At 41.6% G+C, this 19,536-nt stretch overlaps 1 protein-coding gene across 4 annotated transcripts in view; it reads left to right on the top strand.

The window, feature by feature from the left end:
• The window catches only part of LOC110506306 (leucine zipper protein 2), a 163,130-nt gene that overhangs the window by 138,648 nt on the left and 4,946 nt on the right, over window positions 1-19,536 (top strand). For 3 of the 4 annotated variants that reach the window (XM_036963551.1, XM_021585796.2, XM_036963552.1), the window contains exons 8-11: window positions 275-349; window positions 2,959-3,126; window positions 6,816-6,923; window positions 15,657-15,731. In XM_036963551.1, coding sequence (XP_036819446.1) covers window positions 275-349; window positions 2,959-3,126; window positions 6,816-6,923; window positions 15,657-15,731 — 426 coding nt within the window. The remainder of the gene's footprint in view (window positions 1-274; window positions 350-2,958; window positions 3,127-6,815; window positions 6,924-15,656; window positions 15,732-19,536) is intronic. The other variant, XM_021585797.2, reaches the window with a different exon arrangement.

Here is a 19,536-nt window from a genome sequence, read left to right as displayed (position 1 = left end):
AGTTTGGTATGTACTGTAATTGAGCCATGTTCAATCAAATCTTCTTGATTCTGTCACGTTTTTATCGTAGGCTTTTGGGGGTAATAATTTTGAGAGGAACACAATCACTGGGATTTTCAGCCAAAAGTGATGAACCCACGCAGAGCAAGTCTTAGCAAGCGCCTCTGACTGAAGTGACCGCCCTGTATTCAGTAGTCAAGACACGGTAGCTTAGGAAATTGCTGTGTTTGCAAGAGTTCAACTGTTTCAGCTCAAGTATCTTGTCTTTCCGCAGGGACAGCAGCTAATGGATCTGGAGCACAAGTTAACCATTGCCAAAGAAGAGCTGGAAAAGGCTGCACTGGACAAGGTGGATGTCATTAAACTGTTACTTCCTTGTAATCCATCACTTTTCAGTCTTTCCCTTTGATATTTGATGACTTATTGTTTGTATTGTGTTTCTCCTCTTCATTTCTTCTCGGGGATAGTGTTCTCAGTCTAACCTATTGAAATGCTTTGCACTGCCAAACTGTTTTAAGTGTAGCTTTTTACTCCTTAGTTACTAAATGAATAAATGGATGGCAGGAGACGACGCTTGCGCCCTACAGTTTTCAACGGCTCTATTTATATTTATGGGTGCTTCGGAGAAGGAGTTTCATTGTGCTATTCCACAGTAGGTGTAGGGATGAATGCGTAATTGTGGAATGGCTGGCTCCTGAACAGCGTCCACCCCCAAGTCATAAGACTGCTGGACAGTTAATCAAATGGCCAGACTGTTTATATTGTCGCCCTTTATGATTTATTTTTACCTCTTTATTTTATTGCACTGACGTCTCTTGCACGGGCTCTATGCACATTCACTAGACTCTACTCACACATACTACACTGACACTCCAACACACGCTACATACGCTAACACGCACATGCATATTGAAGCCGCACACTTTCACAGTCTTCACACATGCCTCTGCTACTCTGTTTATTATATATCCTGTTTGCCTACAGCTGAAGTCGGAAGTTTACATACACTTTGGTTGGAGTCATTAAAACTCGTTTTTCAACCACTCCACAAATTTCTTGTTAGCAAACTATAGTTTTGGCAAGTCGGTTAGGACATCTACTTTGTGCATGACACAAGTCATTTTTCCAACAATTGTTTACAGACAGATTATTTCAATATATCACAATCCAGTGGGTCAGAAGTTTACATACACTAAGTTGACTGTGCCTTTAAACTGCTTGGAAAATTATGTCATGGCTTTAGAAGCTTCTGATAGGCTAATTGACATCATTTGAGTCATTTGGACGTGTACCTGTGGATATATTTCAAGGCCTACCTTCAAACTCAGTGCCTCTTTGCTTGATATCATGGTAAAATCAAAAGAAATCAGCCAAGACCTCAGAAAAAAAATTGTAGACCTCCACAAGTCTGGTTCTTCCTTGGGAGCAATTTCCAAACGCCTGAAGGTACCACCACGTTCATCTGTACAAACAATAGTATGCAAGTATAAACACCATGGGACCACGCAGCTGTTATATACAGGAAGGAGACGCATTCGGTATCCCAGAGATGAGCGTACTTTGGTGCGAAAAGTGAAAATCAATCCCAGAACAATAGCAAAGGACCTTGTGAAGATGCTGGAGGAAACAGGTACAAAAGTATCTATATCCACAGTAAAACAAGTCCTATATCGACATAACCTGAAATGCCGCTCAACAAGGAAGAAGCCACTGCTCCAAAACTGCCATAAAAAAGCCAGACTACGGTTTGCGACTGCACATGGGGACAAAGATCGTACTTTTTGGAGCAATGTCCTCTGGTCTGATGAAAAAAATAGAACTGTTTGGCCATAATGACCATTGTTATGTTTGGAGGGAAAAGGGGGATGCTTTCAAGCCGAAGAACACCATCCCAACAGTGAAGCACGGGGGTGGCAGCATCATGTTGTGGGGGTGCTTTGCTGCAGGAGGAACTGGTGCACTTCACAAAATAGATGGCATCATGAGGTGAGAAAATGATGTGGATATATTGAAGCAACATCTCAAGACATCAGTCAGGAAGTTAAAGCTTGGTCTCAAATGGGTCTTCCAAATGGACAATGACCCCAAGCATACTTCCAAAGTTCTGGAAAAATGGCTTAAGGACAACAAAGTCAAGGTATTGAAGTGGCCATCACAAAACCCTGACCTCAACCCTATAGAAATGTTGTGGGTAGAACTGAAAAAGTGTGTTACACCAGCTCTGTCAAGAGGAATGGGCCAACATTCACCTAGCTTATTGTGGGAAGCTTGTGGGAGGCTACCTGAAACATTTGACCCAAGTTAAACAATTTAAAGGCAAATCTGCAAAATCCTAATTGAGTGTATGTAAACTTCTGACCCACTGGGAATGTGATGAAAGAAATAAAAGCTGAAATAAATCATTCTCTCTACTATTGTTCTGACATTTCTTATTCTTAAAATAAAGTGGTGATCCTAACTGACCTAAGAAGGGGAATTTTTACTCTAATTAAATGTTAGGAATCGTGAAAAACCGAGTTTAAATGTATTTGGCTAGGTGTATGTAAACTTCCGATTTCAACTGTATATGTTCATGCTGTATTACCTCAACTACCTCGTACCCCTGCACATTGACCCGGTACTGATACTCCTTGTATATAGCCTTGTTATTGTTATTTTTTTGTGTTACTATTTCTGTTTTTATTTAGCAAATATCTTTTTAACTGCGTTTTTGGGAATTGACTCATAAGTAAGCATTTCACGGTAAAGTCTACACCTGTTGTATTCGGCGCATGCGATCAATATAATGTGATTTGATAACGGTTACATTTTATCAATGGGTGGATATACAATAATTGGTGTGTAATTGAGGGAATTGTCAGATTAAGGTAGAAAGGGAAGCCCCAGTGATTGTTATTTACTGTTACATGGATGGATGGTCAAAGACTCATATCTGTTTGCTTCTGTTGCTTGGAACAGGAGTCTCAGTTGAAGGCACTGAAGGACACAGTGCACATCTGCTTCTCTGCTGTTCTGCACAACCAGCCCACCAGCAGCCACAGGTTCCCCGCCACCCCCACCCACTTGTTCAGATACTCCTCACTCGTCAACAGCTCCAGAGTCACCTTTCAGCAGCCACACGCCAAGGTAATGCACATTCTGAGCCCATGCAACTCCCGCCAGTTAAGAGAAACAGCAACATAAACATTGCGGCAGATTATAGGGGGTGACGACCACAGAGCAAAGTACCGATTTCTCAATCGAATGCACCCAGTGTCACTCCCTGTGGAGGAGTCGTTCCGAACATAATTACTACTAAAGACAATAGTCGGGCAAATAGGATTGCAGAAGTTGTTCAAAATAATAACATGTCCAAATAAAGCAGGCTTTTGTGTAATTTATGTTACTCTTCACACTCTATTGCCAGGAATATAAGACCCAATTATTTGAAATGTAAGGGTGTGCTATCGGCACTTGTTTTCAATAAAAACTGTAATTAAATGTGACACATTCTTTGTTGAATGTCTTTCAAAGTCATCTTCGTAGAGCACTTAACAAAATGACTTAATCCCCTGGGAGCAAACCAAGGGTGACAGTGGTAAGGGGAAGGTTATCTATTGAAAACAGGATTATATCTATGGAGGACTAACCTGGGGAACCTCTATACGCACGTTTTCAGTCAAAACGGTCACCATGATAGAGTGCACAGTGAAACACCTACAGGCCACAATAACTCGAAGTTGGATATGTCGTGAGTGATTTATAGAGAAGATCAGTGAGGATTTATTTTGAGGGGCGCTATTAGCAACTAGCTTACAGGATTGACAGCTGATTTGTTATGCTGACACCTGGCTGTCACTCTGATTAGTTGGGTAGGTACTGTCACAAGACATAGGCCTCAACATCCTCCACCCACCCAAAAATGGATGATAAATAAATAAACATAGGAATTGTAATGGAGCAGGTTTCTAGATGATGAGTAGCTTATCATTAGTAGCTTTCCACAGTAAATAGAAAAGTGATTTACCTCATAAAGAGTGTAAATGAAGGTTTGTGTCTTACTCACTCTGCCCAAGGATATGTAGAAAAGTTTGTCAGCAGCGTTGCCAAGAGGATGAACCCTTTGAGGGCACAGACTTTTTATTTAAAGATTTACGGCCTCCCTCTCAGTGACTGTACTTTTTCACATGAAAACGAAATTGAGCTCAATTCTTCCGGCACATTCATCTGTTCTGAACTAAAGGGAAAAGGGGGTACCTAGTCAGCTGAAATGTGTCTTCCGCATTTACCCCAAACCCTCTGAATCAGAGAGGTGCGGAGGACTGCCATGATTGACATCCACGTCTTCTACATCCCATTCACTTTCTTTATACGCTGTGCAAAGTCATGTCGGACCTAATCACAGGTCATATCAGTCAACTACTGCAGTCATATCAAAATCAGAATTTTCGAAGTCAATCACAGCTCCGTTGCGGTTTCTTATTGGCCCTGATCCTAGTGAGCAATCCTGTTTCAAAGAGGCTTTAATCCCTGATGCAGTCGGAAGTCATTCTGCCTGTCTGTGTGTTGGGTGTCAAGCTAAGAGCCTTGACGTTAGCTATGTGCCACCCAGAGGACTTACAGCTCTTTCAGAGAACGCTCCAATACCCCTCCACACGGAAGCATCACATAAAGCAAAAGATGTAATGGAGACTTTATCTCCAAAGTTATAAACTATAGTCAATGTTCACAATGGCAGAAGATGACTCTATTACAGCCGATATGAGTGAAATGTTCTGGGCGTCGTCTCATATTCCAAGCCAAATTAAGGGGGTTGTGTGGGGGTTGAGGGTGGGGGGATCTGACAAAAGGAAAGACAACTGAGGGAAAACATACGTACGGGTGCTAGGGACCTGCTTATGCAAACCAAGTGTTTACTTCTCACTTGATTAGCATACAGATAGCTCCACTCCATCCTGAGCACTCACTACGGCCATCCGCTGCTGTATCCACGGATACTGTCTGCGGGGTGAATCAAAGATGGTTCTCCTCACTGTAAAGACAACTAGACCTGCCCATCTGTTTTTCGCTGTCTGTTCAATGTAAAGGGGCCCACATCTAATATAAATCACTGTCAAAGATGGACAAAAACTGGGGACCACTGACAAACGTTAACACCACCCCACATTTCGCCTCCTTTTGCGGGAGGACAACTCGAACGGGCTCAATATTCTAAGGCAAGCTGGGCCTCTTAAAAATGTAACCAAATGTATTCCATCAGCCCTTTTGTGGCCCAGTTTCCGTTGCATATTTGGTTATCTATTAGGTATTTAATAGAAATGAATAGCTACTAAAAACATTCTGCTGGACATGCTGATATGTGTTAGTATGCCTGACTAGCCTGACAAGGGCCATTATTGTCTGTGATTTAAAAGGTACAATTAATTTGCACAGAAAGCAATATGATATTACATCATTGAAATGAGAAAGGTTTGAAGGGCTACCATTATTTCCTCTACAGCTTTACAAAATATAATGCTTATATAAGCACTCTTATGCTAAAACCCACTTTCTGTCTTTGGATTCCAAAGTGGATAAGTGCTGGGATATTTGTGTGTACCAGCTACCCTCTCAGCATCATGTTTGGTGTTTGAGTTTCTAAACGTAATGGGCCTTAAGCTCCACTAGACAACAATTACTAGATAAGACTCCAGTCTTTGGCTGCAGACACAATCCCCTGTTGGTGAAAGATTCATTAGTGAGAGGTTGCCGGGATCAGCAAGATCAGGGTGGAAGTCTCTTCATATTTAACAGGCCGAGGGAGGAAGCCAAGTCATGTGGTGGTGGTGATAGCATGCAATTTTCAACCAAGAAATGGGAGATGATGTGTGGAATGTGGATTCTGTGGAATGTTTGGGGCAGTAATTTACTGCCTAAAGAAACAGCTGGATATTTATTTGCTGGATTCCTCTCTAAACTTTCCTTTTGACTTGTTGATGGTTTCTCCAGCTGAAATCAGTAGCGGGGTTAAACAGTGAGTTTGTTTTTGTCCTTTTTTTTTACAGTGTAGAGAAGTATTTCTATGATCAGAACGCATTGGATCTCTTAAAATATGCAACATTCATTTGAATGACTTAAAATTTCTCTTTTAACGAAGTCCATGAGATGGACAGGAATAATTCATGCGGATTGAAAGGGAAGTGTGCAACATGCCATGAAACTGCAGAGTGAAGTATTGAGAACTATTTAAATGTTTTGGTTGAGTTGGGTAAGATCTCTGCAATTTGCATATTTCTGTCTATTTTAAATGTTCTAGATGTTTTTGTTAATATTTCTGGTAAGATCTATGTGCTGTGAGAGCTGTTAAGAGAACAGAAAATGAACTCTCCAGGCCAGCCATCCATGAATGAATTTCTAAAGACATGACATCTCTTGTGTCCCTTGAGTAGCAGGACCGTTGTGAGCAGAAAACCATTTCAGCAGGCACTCATACCCCATCGCTGTTCCATTGAATTGTCCTGGCCCGGACGGATTCTGTCAAAAAGAACTGAAATAATTCATGATACGTACTTTGAAATAGGTCACTTCAAGAGGCAAATTCAAAATAAATAAAAAAATGGGTCTTTTTCTTTTTCTGGAAAGTAGCTGTGGTATGAGCTAAATAAAATGCTCAGCGCTGTCCAGTTCAATGAAAAACAAACCACTTTGAATGCACCTCAGTACCTAATCTCTTGTCATGGTCTATTTCAACAGAGAGGCACTGTGTGTCATGACTTATACCAATCTTATCCATACCTGTCATGTTCCACCTTCCATATTTAGAATTTCCTTTTCTCTCCTGCACTTCTTTCTCGCAGGATATCCCGAAAGTTCAGAGAATCATCACAGCCAGTAAATCGCCTGCGAACATTGGGGTAATGAGGAGAGACAGTAGTCCCGGAGTCAAGGACTGCCAGATGGAAAAGGTGAACCTTTGGACTAATTAATCTGTAATAGCCTATTTGTGACCCTCAGGCCCCAATCCAGCAGGTTCATCTGTTCATTAAATTCCTTTTAATCCTTCAGTCATTATGAATCACTGGCAACTTTTACCCCAAAACGTCTTTCCGTTGCACAGTGTTACACCGGCACTGTGGCTAATTTCAGATCACAGGATCTGGGTCAATCAACAACTAGTCTGTGAGGCTTGGGCCAGGCTTTCAGTGTCATTGGAGAAATTGGAGAAAAATAATTTGTTGTAAATGTTTGTATTTTCAAGAAACCAGAAATACTCAGCCGGTCTTCGCTGAAGACACAAACAAACAAACTCAAGCCATTTTTATTAGTATGGTTATGATCCGTGGACGAGGAAGCCAAATTACGACTGCCCCGACTCTATTGGATTGGGCGGCAGGGAAGGGACAGTTCCAGGGAGGAAGGTTCTCCTTGACATGTGGTTATCAATAACCATGACAGAAATGAGGCGGGGGGATGCTGGGGAGAGACAGTGCACTGTCCAGAGGGATCCTTTCCAGAGACTAAATGACCCTCTATGGAGAAACGTGTCAAAAAGATAGTCCCATAATGAACCCATGTGCCAAAAACAATGTTCGCTCCTGTCGTGTTATTGATGATATCATTTTTGGCGGGGCCGTAAAAGTGGAAATCCTGCAGCAAAGAGACCTGTCCCCCACAGACACCGTCAAGTTCTGCTTTTCTTCCACTGTGTGATTGGATGAAATGGAGAGAGGGAAGAGAGATTAGAAATGAGGACAGTTTATAACAACCGTTATAATGCGCTGTAAGTGTACATCGAGGCATGATAAATGGATTTATACGGCATCGTGTGTGTGTGTGTGTGCCCCGCGCCTCATAGAAAGTCTTATCATGTGTTCTCTTGCACATTTAGGAATTGTTTTACTGCAATCCTTAAATCTCCTCTTCATAGGCAGCTTCACCGACCACCGTTAGCACTTGTATTATTCCTGTATCATACAAAATGAATGAGCTTGGGGATTGCAAAAGGGTGTTCTGAAACAACCGTGTACTCTTTTTAGGATCCTTCTAACCAGTCAAAGTTTGAGCTTAAGAACATGCATCCCAACATAGTTTTACAGCAAAAGAAGCCTAGAGCAATAAACATTTTTGCACATCATGTTTATCCAAACAGACAATTAATTCACCAAGTTTGGTGATGTTTTCAGTGAAGCGATGAGTGTTTACAATATTTCTGCAGAGTGCTCAAATCAAATCAAATGTATTTATAAAGCCCTTCTTACATCAGCTGATATCTCAAAGTGCAAGCAATGCAGGTGTAGAAGCACGGTGGCTAGGAAAAACTCCATAGAAAGGCCAAAACCTAGGAAGAAACCTAGAGAGGAACCAGGCTATGAGGGGTGGTCCTCTTCTGGCTGTGCCGGGTGGAGATTATAACAGAACATGGCCAATATGTTAAAATGTTCATAGATGACCAGCAGGGTCAAATAATAATAATCACAGCGGATGTCGAGGGTGCAACAGGTCAGCACCTCAGGAGTAAATGTCAGTTGGCTTTTCATAGCCGATCATTCATAGTATCTCTACCGCTCCTGCTGTCTCTAGAGAGCAGGTCTGGGACAGGTAGCACGTCCGGTGAACAGGTCAGGGTTCCATAGCCGTAACAGTTGAAACTGGAGCAGCAGCACGGCCAGGTGGACTGGGGACAGCAAGGAGTCATCAGGCCAGGTAGACCTGGGGCATGGTCCTAGGGCTCCGGTCCTCCTAGAGAGAGAAAGAAAGGAAAGAAAGAAAGAAAGAATTAGAGAGAGCATGCTTAAATCTACACAGGACACCGGATAAGACAGGAGAAATACTCCAGATATAACAGACTGACCCTAGCCCCCCGACACATAAACTACTGCAGCATAAATACTGAGATAGGAGGGGTCGGGAGAGACTGTGGCCCCATCCGACGATACCCCCAGACAGGGCAAAATAGGCAGGATATAACCCCACCCACTTTGCCACAGCACCCACACCACTAGAGGGATAGCTTCAACCACCAACTTACCATCCTGAGACAAGGCCGAATATAGCCCACAAAGATCTCTGCCACGGCACAACCCAAGGGGGGGGTGCCAACCCAGACAGGAAGATCACGTCAGTGACTCAACCCACTCAAGTGACGCACCCCTGCTAGGGACAGCATGGAAGAGCACCAGTAAGCCAGTGACTCAGCCCCTGAAATAGGGTTAGAGGCAGAGAATCCCAGTGGAGAAAGGGGAACCGGCCAGGCAGAGACAGCAAGGGCGGTTCGTTGCTCCAGTGCCTTTCCGTTCACCTTCACACTCCTGGGCCAGACTACACTCAATCATAGAACCTACTGAAGAGATGAGTCTTCAATAAAGACTTAAAGGTTGAGACCGAGTCTGCGTCTCTCACATGGGTAGGCAGACCATTCCATAAAAATGAAGCTCTATATGAGAAAGCCCTGCCTCCAGCTGTTTGCTTAGAAATTATAGGGCTCAAAGTTCTGCACACAGGTAATATCATAAGATGTATTTGTGCTCACTTAATCAGCTTCAGTAGATGGTTGTGTTGGCTGGTATAATCGGTCAGGCTAGTGTTGGAGAAATATCAGCTATTTGAGAATCGAAAAAAACCAGAAGACTAGAATAATTGGTTTTACTGACAGGCTTCAGCCAAAACATGTTCTGTAGGTGTTATGTTATTAGGTCTTATTTAAGATTATATACTGTGAAGAGAAAGGCATAAACATTATAGTTTCTAGAGGTATATATACAGTAGGTGAAATGCAACGTCACATAACCTTCTATCACCTTGTGTTTTTTCATTTGTGACCGACCACCTGGATTTGGCCTGGATTTGGCATTCAGAAAGTATTCAGACCCCTTGACTTTTTATTCTAAAATATTATTTAATATTCTAAAATGGATTCAATTGTCGTCGTCCCCCTCATCAATCTGCACACAATACCCCATCATGACAAAGCAAAAACACGTTTTTAGACGTTTTTGCAAAGTTATTAAAAATAAAAAGTTGAAATATCACATTCACATATTCAGACCGTTATTCAGTACTTTGTTGAATCACCTTTGGTAGCGATTACAACCTAGAGTCTTCTTGGGTACTCTACACTCTAACACAAAGGCCTGATTGGTGCAGAGATGGTTGTCCTTCTGGAAGATTCTCCCATCTCCGCAGAGAAACTCTGGAGTCCCCCAGAGTGACCATCCGGTTCCTTTGACCTCATGGCTTGGTTTTTTCTCTGACATGCACTGTCAACTATGAGACCTTATATAGACAGGTGTGTGCCTTTCCAAATCATGTCCAATCAATTGAATTTACCACAGGTGGACTCTAATCAAGTTGTAGAAACATCTCAAGGATGATCAGTGGAAACAGGATGTACCTGAGCTCAATTTTGAGTCTCATAGCAAAGGGTTCCAATACTTATGTAAATAAGATTGTTCTGTATTTTATTTTTAATACATTTGCAAAAATGTCAAAAAACCTGTTTTCACTTTGTCACTATGATGTATTGTGTGTAGATTGAGGGAAGACAAATATTTATTTAATCCATTTTAGAATAAGGCTGTAATGCAACAAAATGTGGAAAAATAAGAGGTCTGAGTACTTACCGAATACACAGTATGTAGAAAAATTATGAAATTATGTTTTTTACATTGGATAAAAGTAGAGACTCAGAGCTAGAAAATGGTATATCATACACTACGGTTGAGGGGAATAAACTTAATAAATAAACTTGTAACCCCACTTTTGAGAAAATGGCCCTTGAATGTTTTTTGGTATACTATATGTCTACCGACATGCCTGGTGGTCCAAAATAGCATAACTGATATATTTTAACATCAACAAACCCATCCATTTAAACATTATTTTAGGATATGTCAATCTAGCAAACCCGGCAAATAAAAGCAACTTTCTAAACATTGTTTTGGTTAGTTTGTAGCTTGCTAGCTAGCTAGCTATCTATCTAATGTTAAGTTAGCTGGCTAGCCAGTTCAAATAATGACGATCATAGCTGACAACGTCTTAACTTTAGCACATTTTTATTCATTAGTACAGGAAAATAAACTCACAACAAGATCATTATTTACAAGTTAATGGTGAACTAATTACAGAAAATTGCTTACGGTTCTAAGTGTGACAAAATATAAGCAGGACATTCTAATGGGGAATTTTTGAACTTAGACACTGTCTCTTTGGCCTAACGATATATCCTAATTTGACTCTGGGGCAGGTCATGTTGTTCTTCGCATTGCTGTCTCTGGTTAACACACACAATATAAAATAAAATCAACGTTTTTTTGTCACATGCACAGGAGTCTTTTGTTATTTTATAAAAATGTTTTTTATTTAACTATTTAACTAGGTCAGTTGAGAACCTATTCTTATTTACAATGACGGCCTACACCGGTAAAACCCGGACGACACTGGGCCAATTGTGTGCCATCCTATGGGACTCTCAATCACGGCCGGTTGTGATACATCCTGGATTCGAACCAGGGTGTTTGTAGTGATGCAGTGCCCAACTCATAACATTACTACCATGCATGAATCTGGTAACTCAATTTAACCAACTAGGCTAACAATAGGCTATAACTAGCAATGCAAATCGCTTTCTGAGATACTAATAATATTGCTTCATAGATCATACATGTAACGTTAGCTGGCGAGCCAGCTAACGTTAGCTAGCTAGTTAGCAGTACACTTTAACTTGCAATGACACTACTTTATAACAAAATTAGAAACATTACAGTTCAAAAGTTTGGGGTTACTTAGAAAAGTCCTTGTTTTTGAAAGAAAAGCTAATTTTTTGTCCATTAAAATAACATCAAATGTATCAGAAATACAGTGTAGACATTGATAATGTTGTAAATGACTATTGTAGCTGGAAACGGCAGATTTTTCATGGAAAATCTACATTGGTGTACAGAGGCCCCTTATCAACAACCATCACTCCTGTGTTCCAGCTACAATAGTCATTTACAACATTAACAATGTCTACACTGTATTTCTGATGAATTTGTTATTTTAATGGACAGAAAATGTGCTTTTCTTTCAAAATAAAAAAGACATTTCTAAGTGACCCAAAACTCTTGAACGGTAGTGTATAATATCTGAAAATATAACTAGCTAGACTCTATTACCCGTATACATGTATGAATGCTTCTCCCTCTCTGTTACCCCGGGTGCCATGGTTGCCCTTAGTTTGAAGATGTAATCCAGATGTAATTATACTCTGTTTCCATCGGGCATTCCACTGATTTCAAAACTTGGTCAACATGTACCAGCCCCGCGCATCAGGCCTCCAGTGCGCCTCCTCAGCCCAGTACGTCCTGTGCCTGCTCCTCGCGCTCGTCCTGAGGTGCGTGTCACCAGCCCGGTACCACCAGTGCCTGCCCCAAAACCTATTTTATCCTAATTGGAGTAAATGAATGGACAACAACACTTACGCTTCTACTTCCAGCTTATACATGCTAGATACATTTTACGAACACAAAGTATTGTACAATAGTTATATTTTGTTTGTTTTAAATTTTTAATCCCTTTTTACCCTAAATCCCTCCCATCTACAGTATCTCTGAAGATTCTATTTGCCATATATTTTTAACTGTGCTGTTTCACAAAAGTTCTGAACCGATATACATTTTACAGACACAAGCTTTAGCAATGTTGCTAGTTATCCATCCATAGGATATAGTGTATTTGGCATTTTAGGGAACTATCGAGATAACCAATTTGTGATGAACATGAATTAATATATTTGATGATATGATTAGAAAGAAGGAAGGAAGAGTATTCTCTTCATTTAATCATTAAATATCTGTACTTTTCTATTGAAATTTAAATAATTGATAGATTCTGAACCCAGAATGACATTTCAGAGCCATAAGTTTGTATCTGCAAATGCACCCCCTTAAAACCCCCTTTTTGTTGATATTCTGCACTTTAGGTACCTTTAAGGTGAGGAGATTAATGGGTTAAGAAAGAAGAATTCACTACAATACAATTTTGAGATCTGGGATATGAAAACATTTATGCTCAATATCTCAGAACTATGCTTTGCCTAACTATGCCTAAGCAATCTTCCCTCTAAGCTGGGCGCGGGTGCACAGCTCACCGGGACTGCCACGCAGAAGAAATATCAGTCCGCACAGAGAAGCTCGAGATTAAACTTCACTCAACTGTTAAGAGTTTTCCTTTTACTGTGGGAATTGTGATCGAATAAACGCAATATTAGCCACTTTCAATGCAACATACCAAAACAAAACAAACTATGCAAGAGATTTTGTTCGGAGTAGGATTCTATTGCATTGACAGGCACAACTCAGGCCAGTACTCTACACAGACCGGTGCGCTATAACCAATCAGAGCTAGCTTGCCATATATAGATTTGTGCCATTTACTTTGAACTGGACTGTTTTACAGCATGAGCAGTCGCGATTATTGTGCACTTGTTTTGAGAACAAAGCGAGAACTGCATGTAGCCAGGTGTGCACATTTATTCATATTCTTTGTCAGATAGTGAGTTAGCCCAGTTATAGCTCATTTGTAGTCAGCAATGTTGGAGTGATTTCTTCTTACAAGAGCACAAAAGGTGTACATTTCTAGCCATCTTTGAAAAGTGAGTCAGATAAAGCGCTACAAAGGGGCAGTGTTGGCCTTCTGAGTGGCGCAGCCGTCTACAGCTTCACTACAGACCTGAGTTCGATCTCAGGCTGTGTCACAACCGGACATGACCGGGAGTCCCATAGGGTGGTGCACAATTGGCCCAGTGTCGTTTCTCATGTGCTCTAGCAACTTGTGGCGGGCCGGGCGTCTGCAGGCTGACTTCGTTGTCAATTGAAAGGTGTTTCCTCCGACACATTGGTGCGGGCGGGTGGCGAGCCACGTTTTGGGGGATGCATGACTCGACCTTCGCCTCCCGAGCCCATTGGGGTGTTCAAAGGGAAATGTTGGATTCTACTTTCATCCAACAATGAAAGGATGCAAGTTGTGAGAGACCTGGATCCCGCCTCTGTTTAGCGGGAGCGGCTGTTAAAACAGTACATCAAAGCAGGTACATCATCAACGTTCACAGTAAACTCACACAGAATTTTTAACACCTTCAACTTTGCACTCAGCAGACCTGACATTTGCTCAGTGACAAAATACATTTGAGGGAACATTGGTCCCAAGTTCTCGAAGGTGCAATTTTGACATTTTGTAGTGCATCAGCAGTTTTCCTGTAGTTACAGTGCCTTAAGAAAGTATTCGGCCCCTTTGAACTTTGCGACCTTTTGCCACATTTCAGGCTTCAAACATAAAGATATAAAACTGTATTTTTTTGTGAAGAATCAACAACAAGTGGGACACAATCATGAAGTGGAACGACATTTATTGGATATTTCAAACTTTAACAAATCAAAAACTGAAAAATTGGGCGTGCAAAATTATTATTAAATTCTTCACAAAAAAACACAGTTTTATATCTTTTTGTTTGAAGCCTGAAATGTGGCAAAAGGTCGCAAAGTTCAAGGGGGCCGAATACTTTCGCAAGGCACTGTATGTCAGTCACTGACAGTCACTCAATTAGCCCACGTCAACTAACATTTTATAGATTGCTAGGTAAGTTAGTTTAGCCCGGTATCTAAACCTTGTCGTAATCATGGCCGAATTACTGACTGGGCATGCATACTCAGATACATGTAGCATATTAACATGACATAAGTCATGGCCAAATGTGTCGAATAGCAGAAAATTTGTTTTAAAATGTAACAATGTGCGCTGAGAGTTGGGGAGTGAGTGTTTTTAATCAAATAAACAGAACATAATAAGAAACACTAACAGCACAGACAAGAAACAGAAACAATAACGCCTGGGGGAAGGAACCAAAGGGAGTGGCATATATAGGGAAGGTAATCAGGGAAGTGATGGAGTCCAGGTGAATCTGATGACGCGCAGGTGCGCGTAACGATGGTGACAGGTGTGGGCCATAACGAGCAGCCTGGTGACCTAGAGGCCAGAGAGGGAGCACACATGACATGAAACTGCAATTTTTTTCTCTCCGCCACCAAGAGATGGGCCACAGAGCCCATAACATTTGTGTTTGTAAACTGAGGAGTACTCGCAAATGTAACTGCCACTGAACTATATGAATTCTGTGGTAACCGTCCACGAAAGCAAAAAACGATGGGCATTCACATCATTCAAATACTATTTGCCAAGACCCACACTGGAGGGTAGAAACAGAGTGTATGTGTATGGTGTATGTCTTTATATTATCTGTGGTCGTTTAGCCACAGTACAGCACTGTAGGTGTAATGAGTAAAGTAGTTCTGTTCAAAGGGAAATGTACTACTTTTCGTCCAACAATGAAAGGATGCAGGTTGTGAGAGACCTGGATCCCGCCTCTGTTTATTGAAGTTGGTCTTTGAAATATTCCCGCTGGCGCTAATGATGTCCTTGTATGACTTTCACGCATGAATGCACGGACACACACAGTGAAATTTGTTTTAATCTGCAGTATAATAGTTATTTTCATCTCATGCGTTTTCATTAGACCAGCTTGTTTGTTCAGGCCTTATGAAATTGATCTCTTTAGCTAACTCTGGTACAGTTACATAGATTTACGATGACATTTTGATTCATGTGCACTGTCCCCGTCAAATAAAGAAATACATTTAAGTTTGTGTTTCTTTGTATCACAACAGATTGGCGGGGGTTGCTTCCAAAACCAGACGGAGACAGAATCCTCTCCCGACAGTAAAAAGCTGCTTGAACAGAAGGTTAGCATTTAAATGTTTATATAGACTACCTTTTAAAAGTTTGGGGTGACTTAGAAATGTCCTTTTTTTTTAAAGAAAATATCAATTTTTGGTCCATTAAATAACATCAAATTGATCAGAAATACAGTGTAAACATTGTTAACTGTCTCTAACCAGAATAGAAAGAGGAGTGGGAGGCCGGGATGCTGGCCTTCTAGGCAGAGTTGCAAAGAAAAAGCCATATCTCGGACTGGCCAATAAAAAGAAAATATTAAGATCGGCAAAAGAACACACACACAGGACAACTGTGCCTAGAAGGCCAGCATCCCGGAGTTGCCTCTTCAATGTTGACGTTGAGACTGGTGTTTTGCGGGTACTATTTAATGAAGATGCCAAGTGAGGACTTGTGAGGCATCTGTTTCTCAAACTAGACACTCTAATGTACTTGTCCTCTTGCTCAGTTGTGCACTGGGGCCTCCCACTCCTCTTTCTATTCTGGATAGGGCCAGTTTGCGCTGTTCTGTGAAGGGAGTTGTACACAGCATTGTACGAGATCTTCAGTTTCTTGGCAATTTCTCGCATGGAATAGCCTTAATTTCTCAGAACAAGACTGACGAGTTTCAGAAGAAAGGTCATTGTTTCTGGACATTTTGAGCCTGTAATCGAATCCACAAATACTGATGCTCCAGATACTCAACTAGTCTAAAGAAGGCCAGTTTTATTGCTTTTTTAATCAGGACATCAGTTTTCAGCTGTGCTAACATAATTGCAAAAGGGTTTTCTAATGATCGATTAGCCTTTTAAAATGATAAACTTGGATTAGCTAACACAACGTGACATTGGAACACAGGAGTGATGGCTACTGATAATGGGCCTCTGTACGCCTATATTCCATAAAAAGTCTGCCGTTTCCAGCTACAATGGTCATTTTCAACATTAACAATGTCTGCACTGTATTTCTGATCAATTTTACGTTATTTTAATGGACCAAAAATGTGCTTTTCTTTTAAAAACAAAGACATTTCTAAGTGACCCCAATCTTTTGAGCGGTGGTGTACATAGCATAAGACCCGTTCTACAAGGTGCCTCTTGCATTTCTCCCCATGGGAATAACAATGTGGGCTGTGTGGGATATTTTGGTGAAATTAATACATTGCATGCACATACACGTTGTTACAGCAAATACCACCACAATCTACTGAACTGTGATATTGATTGTATTGCGCTCTGCCAAACAAATCCAAGCCTGGCTCACTCAATCATAAGGAAGCAGTGTCACACCTGTTTGGACGTGGCAGATGGTACAGCGAAACAGATCCCATTGCAATGTAGTATAACACTGTGTAACTGAGCCGCTGCCATGCATTTTAAGTGAGATTTCTCCATCTCTGTCATGCTGAAATAGGATCAGCTACCATCGATTCTATAACCATTTGCAGGGGAAATGGCTAATACCTATACCATGCCTACAGTATGATCTATCTAATACCACCCACATTCAAACGAGTGTTTATTCTTAACCTCATTCTTAACCTTATGAGTCAGGGTCCCTGGTAAAAGAGATTATATTATAATAGAGACGAACCTGGGACGAGAAAAGATTGAATGGAATGAACATGACAATATTATTAGGTCACGGGAAAGCTTTGGAATAGCAAAGGCCCAGTGCTTTCTCCCTCCTGTGGTCATTGTCAAATTGACTGATTATAAGGGAGAGGTGCTCACAAAGGGGCTGATCCCTCACTGATAAGGCCATGTGGCAGCCAGCCACCCAGAGCATGTGATACTCAACTGCCTGACTGAGGGAGCGAAAGAGACCTTACGTCAACCTAAATTCCACTGCCATTTTGGGTAGTCACCATTCAAAAACACTGAGAATAACACAATTTTGTATTTTTTTTTTCTTAAATGTATATTTCTTTCAGGGTGTGTTTTGTTTGATAAACTGATTTTTGTTCGTCACTAAAGGTGACAGGATAAATGTAGCCACCCAGAGCGTGACAGGATAAATGTAGCCTAAAGATGTACACGCTCCTAACCAATTCTGCGTTTATTTTGTGTTATTATGATTTTAACTTTCTTTGCATCATTTCCTATGATCGAAAACAGCTTCTGGACATCAGAGCAGAATCACTAACCTCAATTTGGAGAAAGATTTTGAATTCAGTAAGTCAGCAGCTCTGGACGTTATGATCCCCAGGTCTTGAAAGAGGAAGCGGCGGCGTCATGATTACACTACGTCGGCGAGCATCTAGACTGCCATGTCCTCTGTTTTTGTTGGCCAATATAGACTCACTAGAGAAGAAACTGGGCAAGCTCCGTTGAAGACTATCCTATGTTCCCTGGAGTCGTGTCAGAACAAGGACATGGATAAAATACATGCACATCCAGAGGCGGTGCTTCTCATGGCTGGTCATTTTAATGCAGGGAAACTGAAATACGTCTTAACTTATTTTTTACCAGAACGTCACATGTGCAACTAGAGGCAACAAAATTGTAGATCACCTTTAGTACACACACAGAAATGCACTAAAGGCCCTCCCTCCCCCTCCCTTTGGCAAAGCAGACCATAAAGCTATCCTCCTGATTCCTGCTTACAAGCAAAAAACTCTAACAGGAAATACCAGTGGCGCGCTCAAAACTGAAGTGGTCCAATGAAGAGGATGCTAAGCTACAGGACTGTTTGGCTAGCACAGACTGGAATATGTTCTGGGATTCATCCAATAACATTGAGGAATTTACCACATCAGTCACCGGCTTCATTAATAAGTGCATTGACGAAGTCGTCCACACAGTGATCATACGTACATATCCCAACCAAAAACATCCGCACTGAGCTAAAGGCTAAAGTTGCCACTTTCAAGGAGCAGGACTCAAATCCGGATGCTTATAAGAAATCCCGCTAATATCTTCGACGAGCTATCAATACAGGACTAAGATCAAATTCTACTAAGTCGGATCTAATGCTCGTCGGCTGTGGCAGGCCTTAAAACCGACCACGGATTACAAAAAGAAACCCAACCACAAGCTGCCCAGTGACACAAGCTTACCAGATGAGCGAAATTCCTTCTATGCTTGCTTCGGGGTAAGCAACACTGAACCATGCATGAGAGCAACAGCAGTTCCGGATTAATCTCGGATCTCCCTCGCCGTAGCCAAAGTGTTAAACAGGTTAACATTCACAAGACCACGGGGCCAGACAGATTACCAGGATGCGTACTCAGAGCATACACTGACCAGCTGGTCGGGTGTCTTCACTGACATTTTCAACATCTCCCTGACCCATTCTGTAATACCTACAATACATGTTTTAAGCAGACCACCATAGTCCCTGTGCTCAACAACGCCAAGGTAACTTGTCTAAATGATTATCGCCCATGGCACTCACATCTGTAGACATGAAATGCTTTGAAAGGCTGGTCATAGCTCACATCAACACCATCACCCCACTCCATACCACCCCAAAAGATCCACAGATGACGCAATCTCTATTGCACTCCACTATGTCTTCTCCAACCTAAACAAGAGGAACACCTATGTGAGAATGCTGTTCATTGACTACAGCTCAGCATTCAATACCATAGTGTCCTCCAAGCTCATCAATAAGCTCAGGATCCTGGGACTGAACACTGACAGGTCGCCCCCAGGTGGTGAGTGTAGGCAACAACACATCCGCCACGCTGACCCTTAACACTGGGGCACGACTCCAACACCATCATTACGTTTGTTGATGACATGATGTTGGTAGGCCTGATCATCAACAATGATGAGACCGCCTATAAAGAGGAGGTCAGTGGTGCCAGGACCACAACCTCTCCCTCAACGT

This window comes from Oncorhynchus mykiss, chromosome 26 (assembly GCF_013265735.2).
Source record: "Oncorhynchus mykiss isolate Arlee chromosome 26, USDA_OmykA_1.1, whole genome shotgun sequence".
NCBI classification, from domain to species: domain Eukaryota; kingdom Metazoa; phylum Chordata; class Actinopteri; order Salmoniformes; family Salmonidae; genus Oncorhynchus; species Oncorhynchus mykiss.
This window is presented reverse-complemented; position numbering and strand designations above follow the sequence as displayed.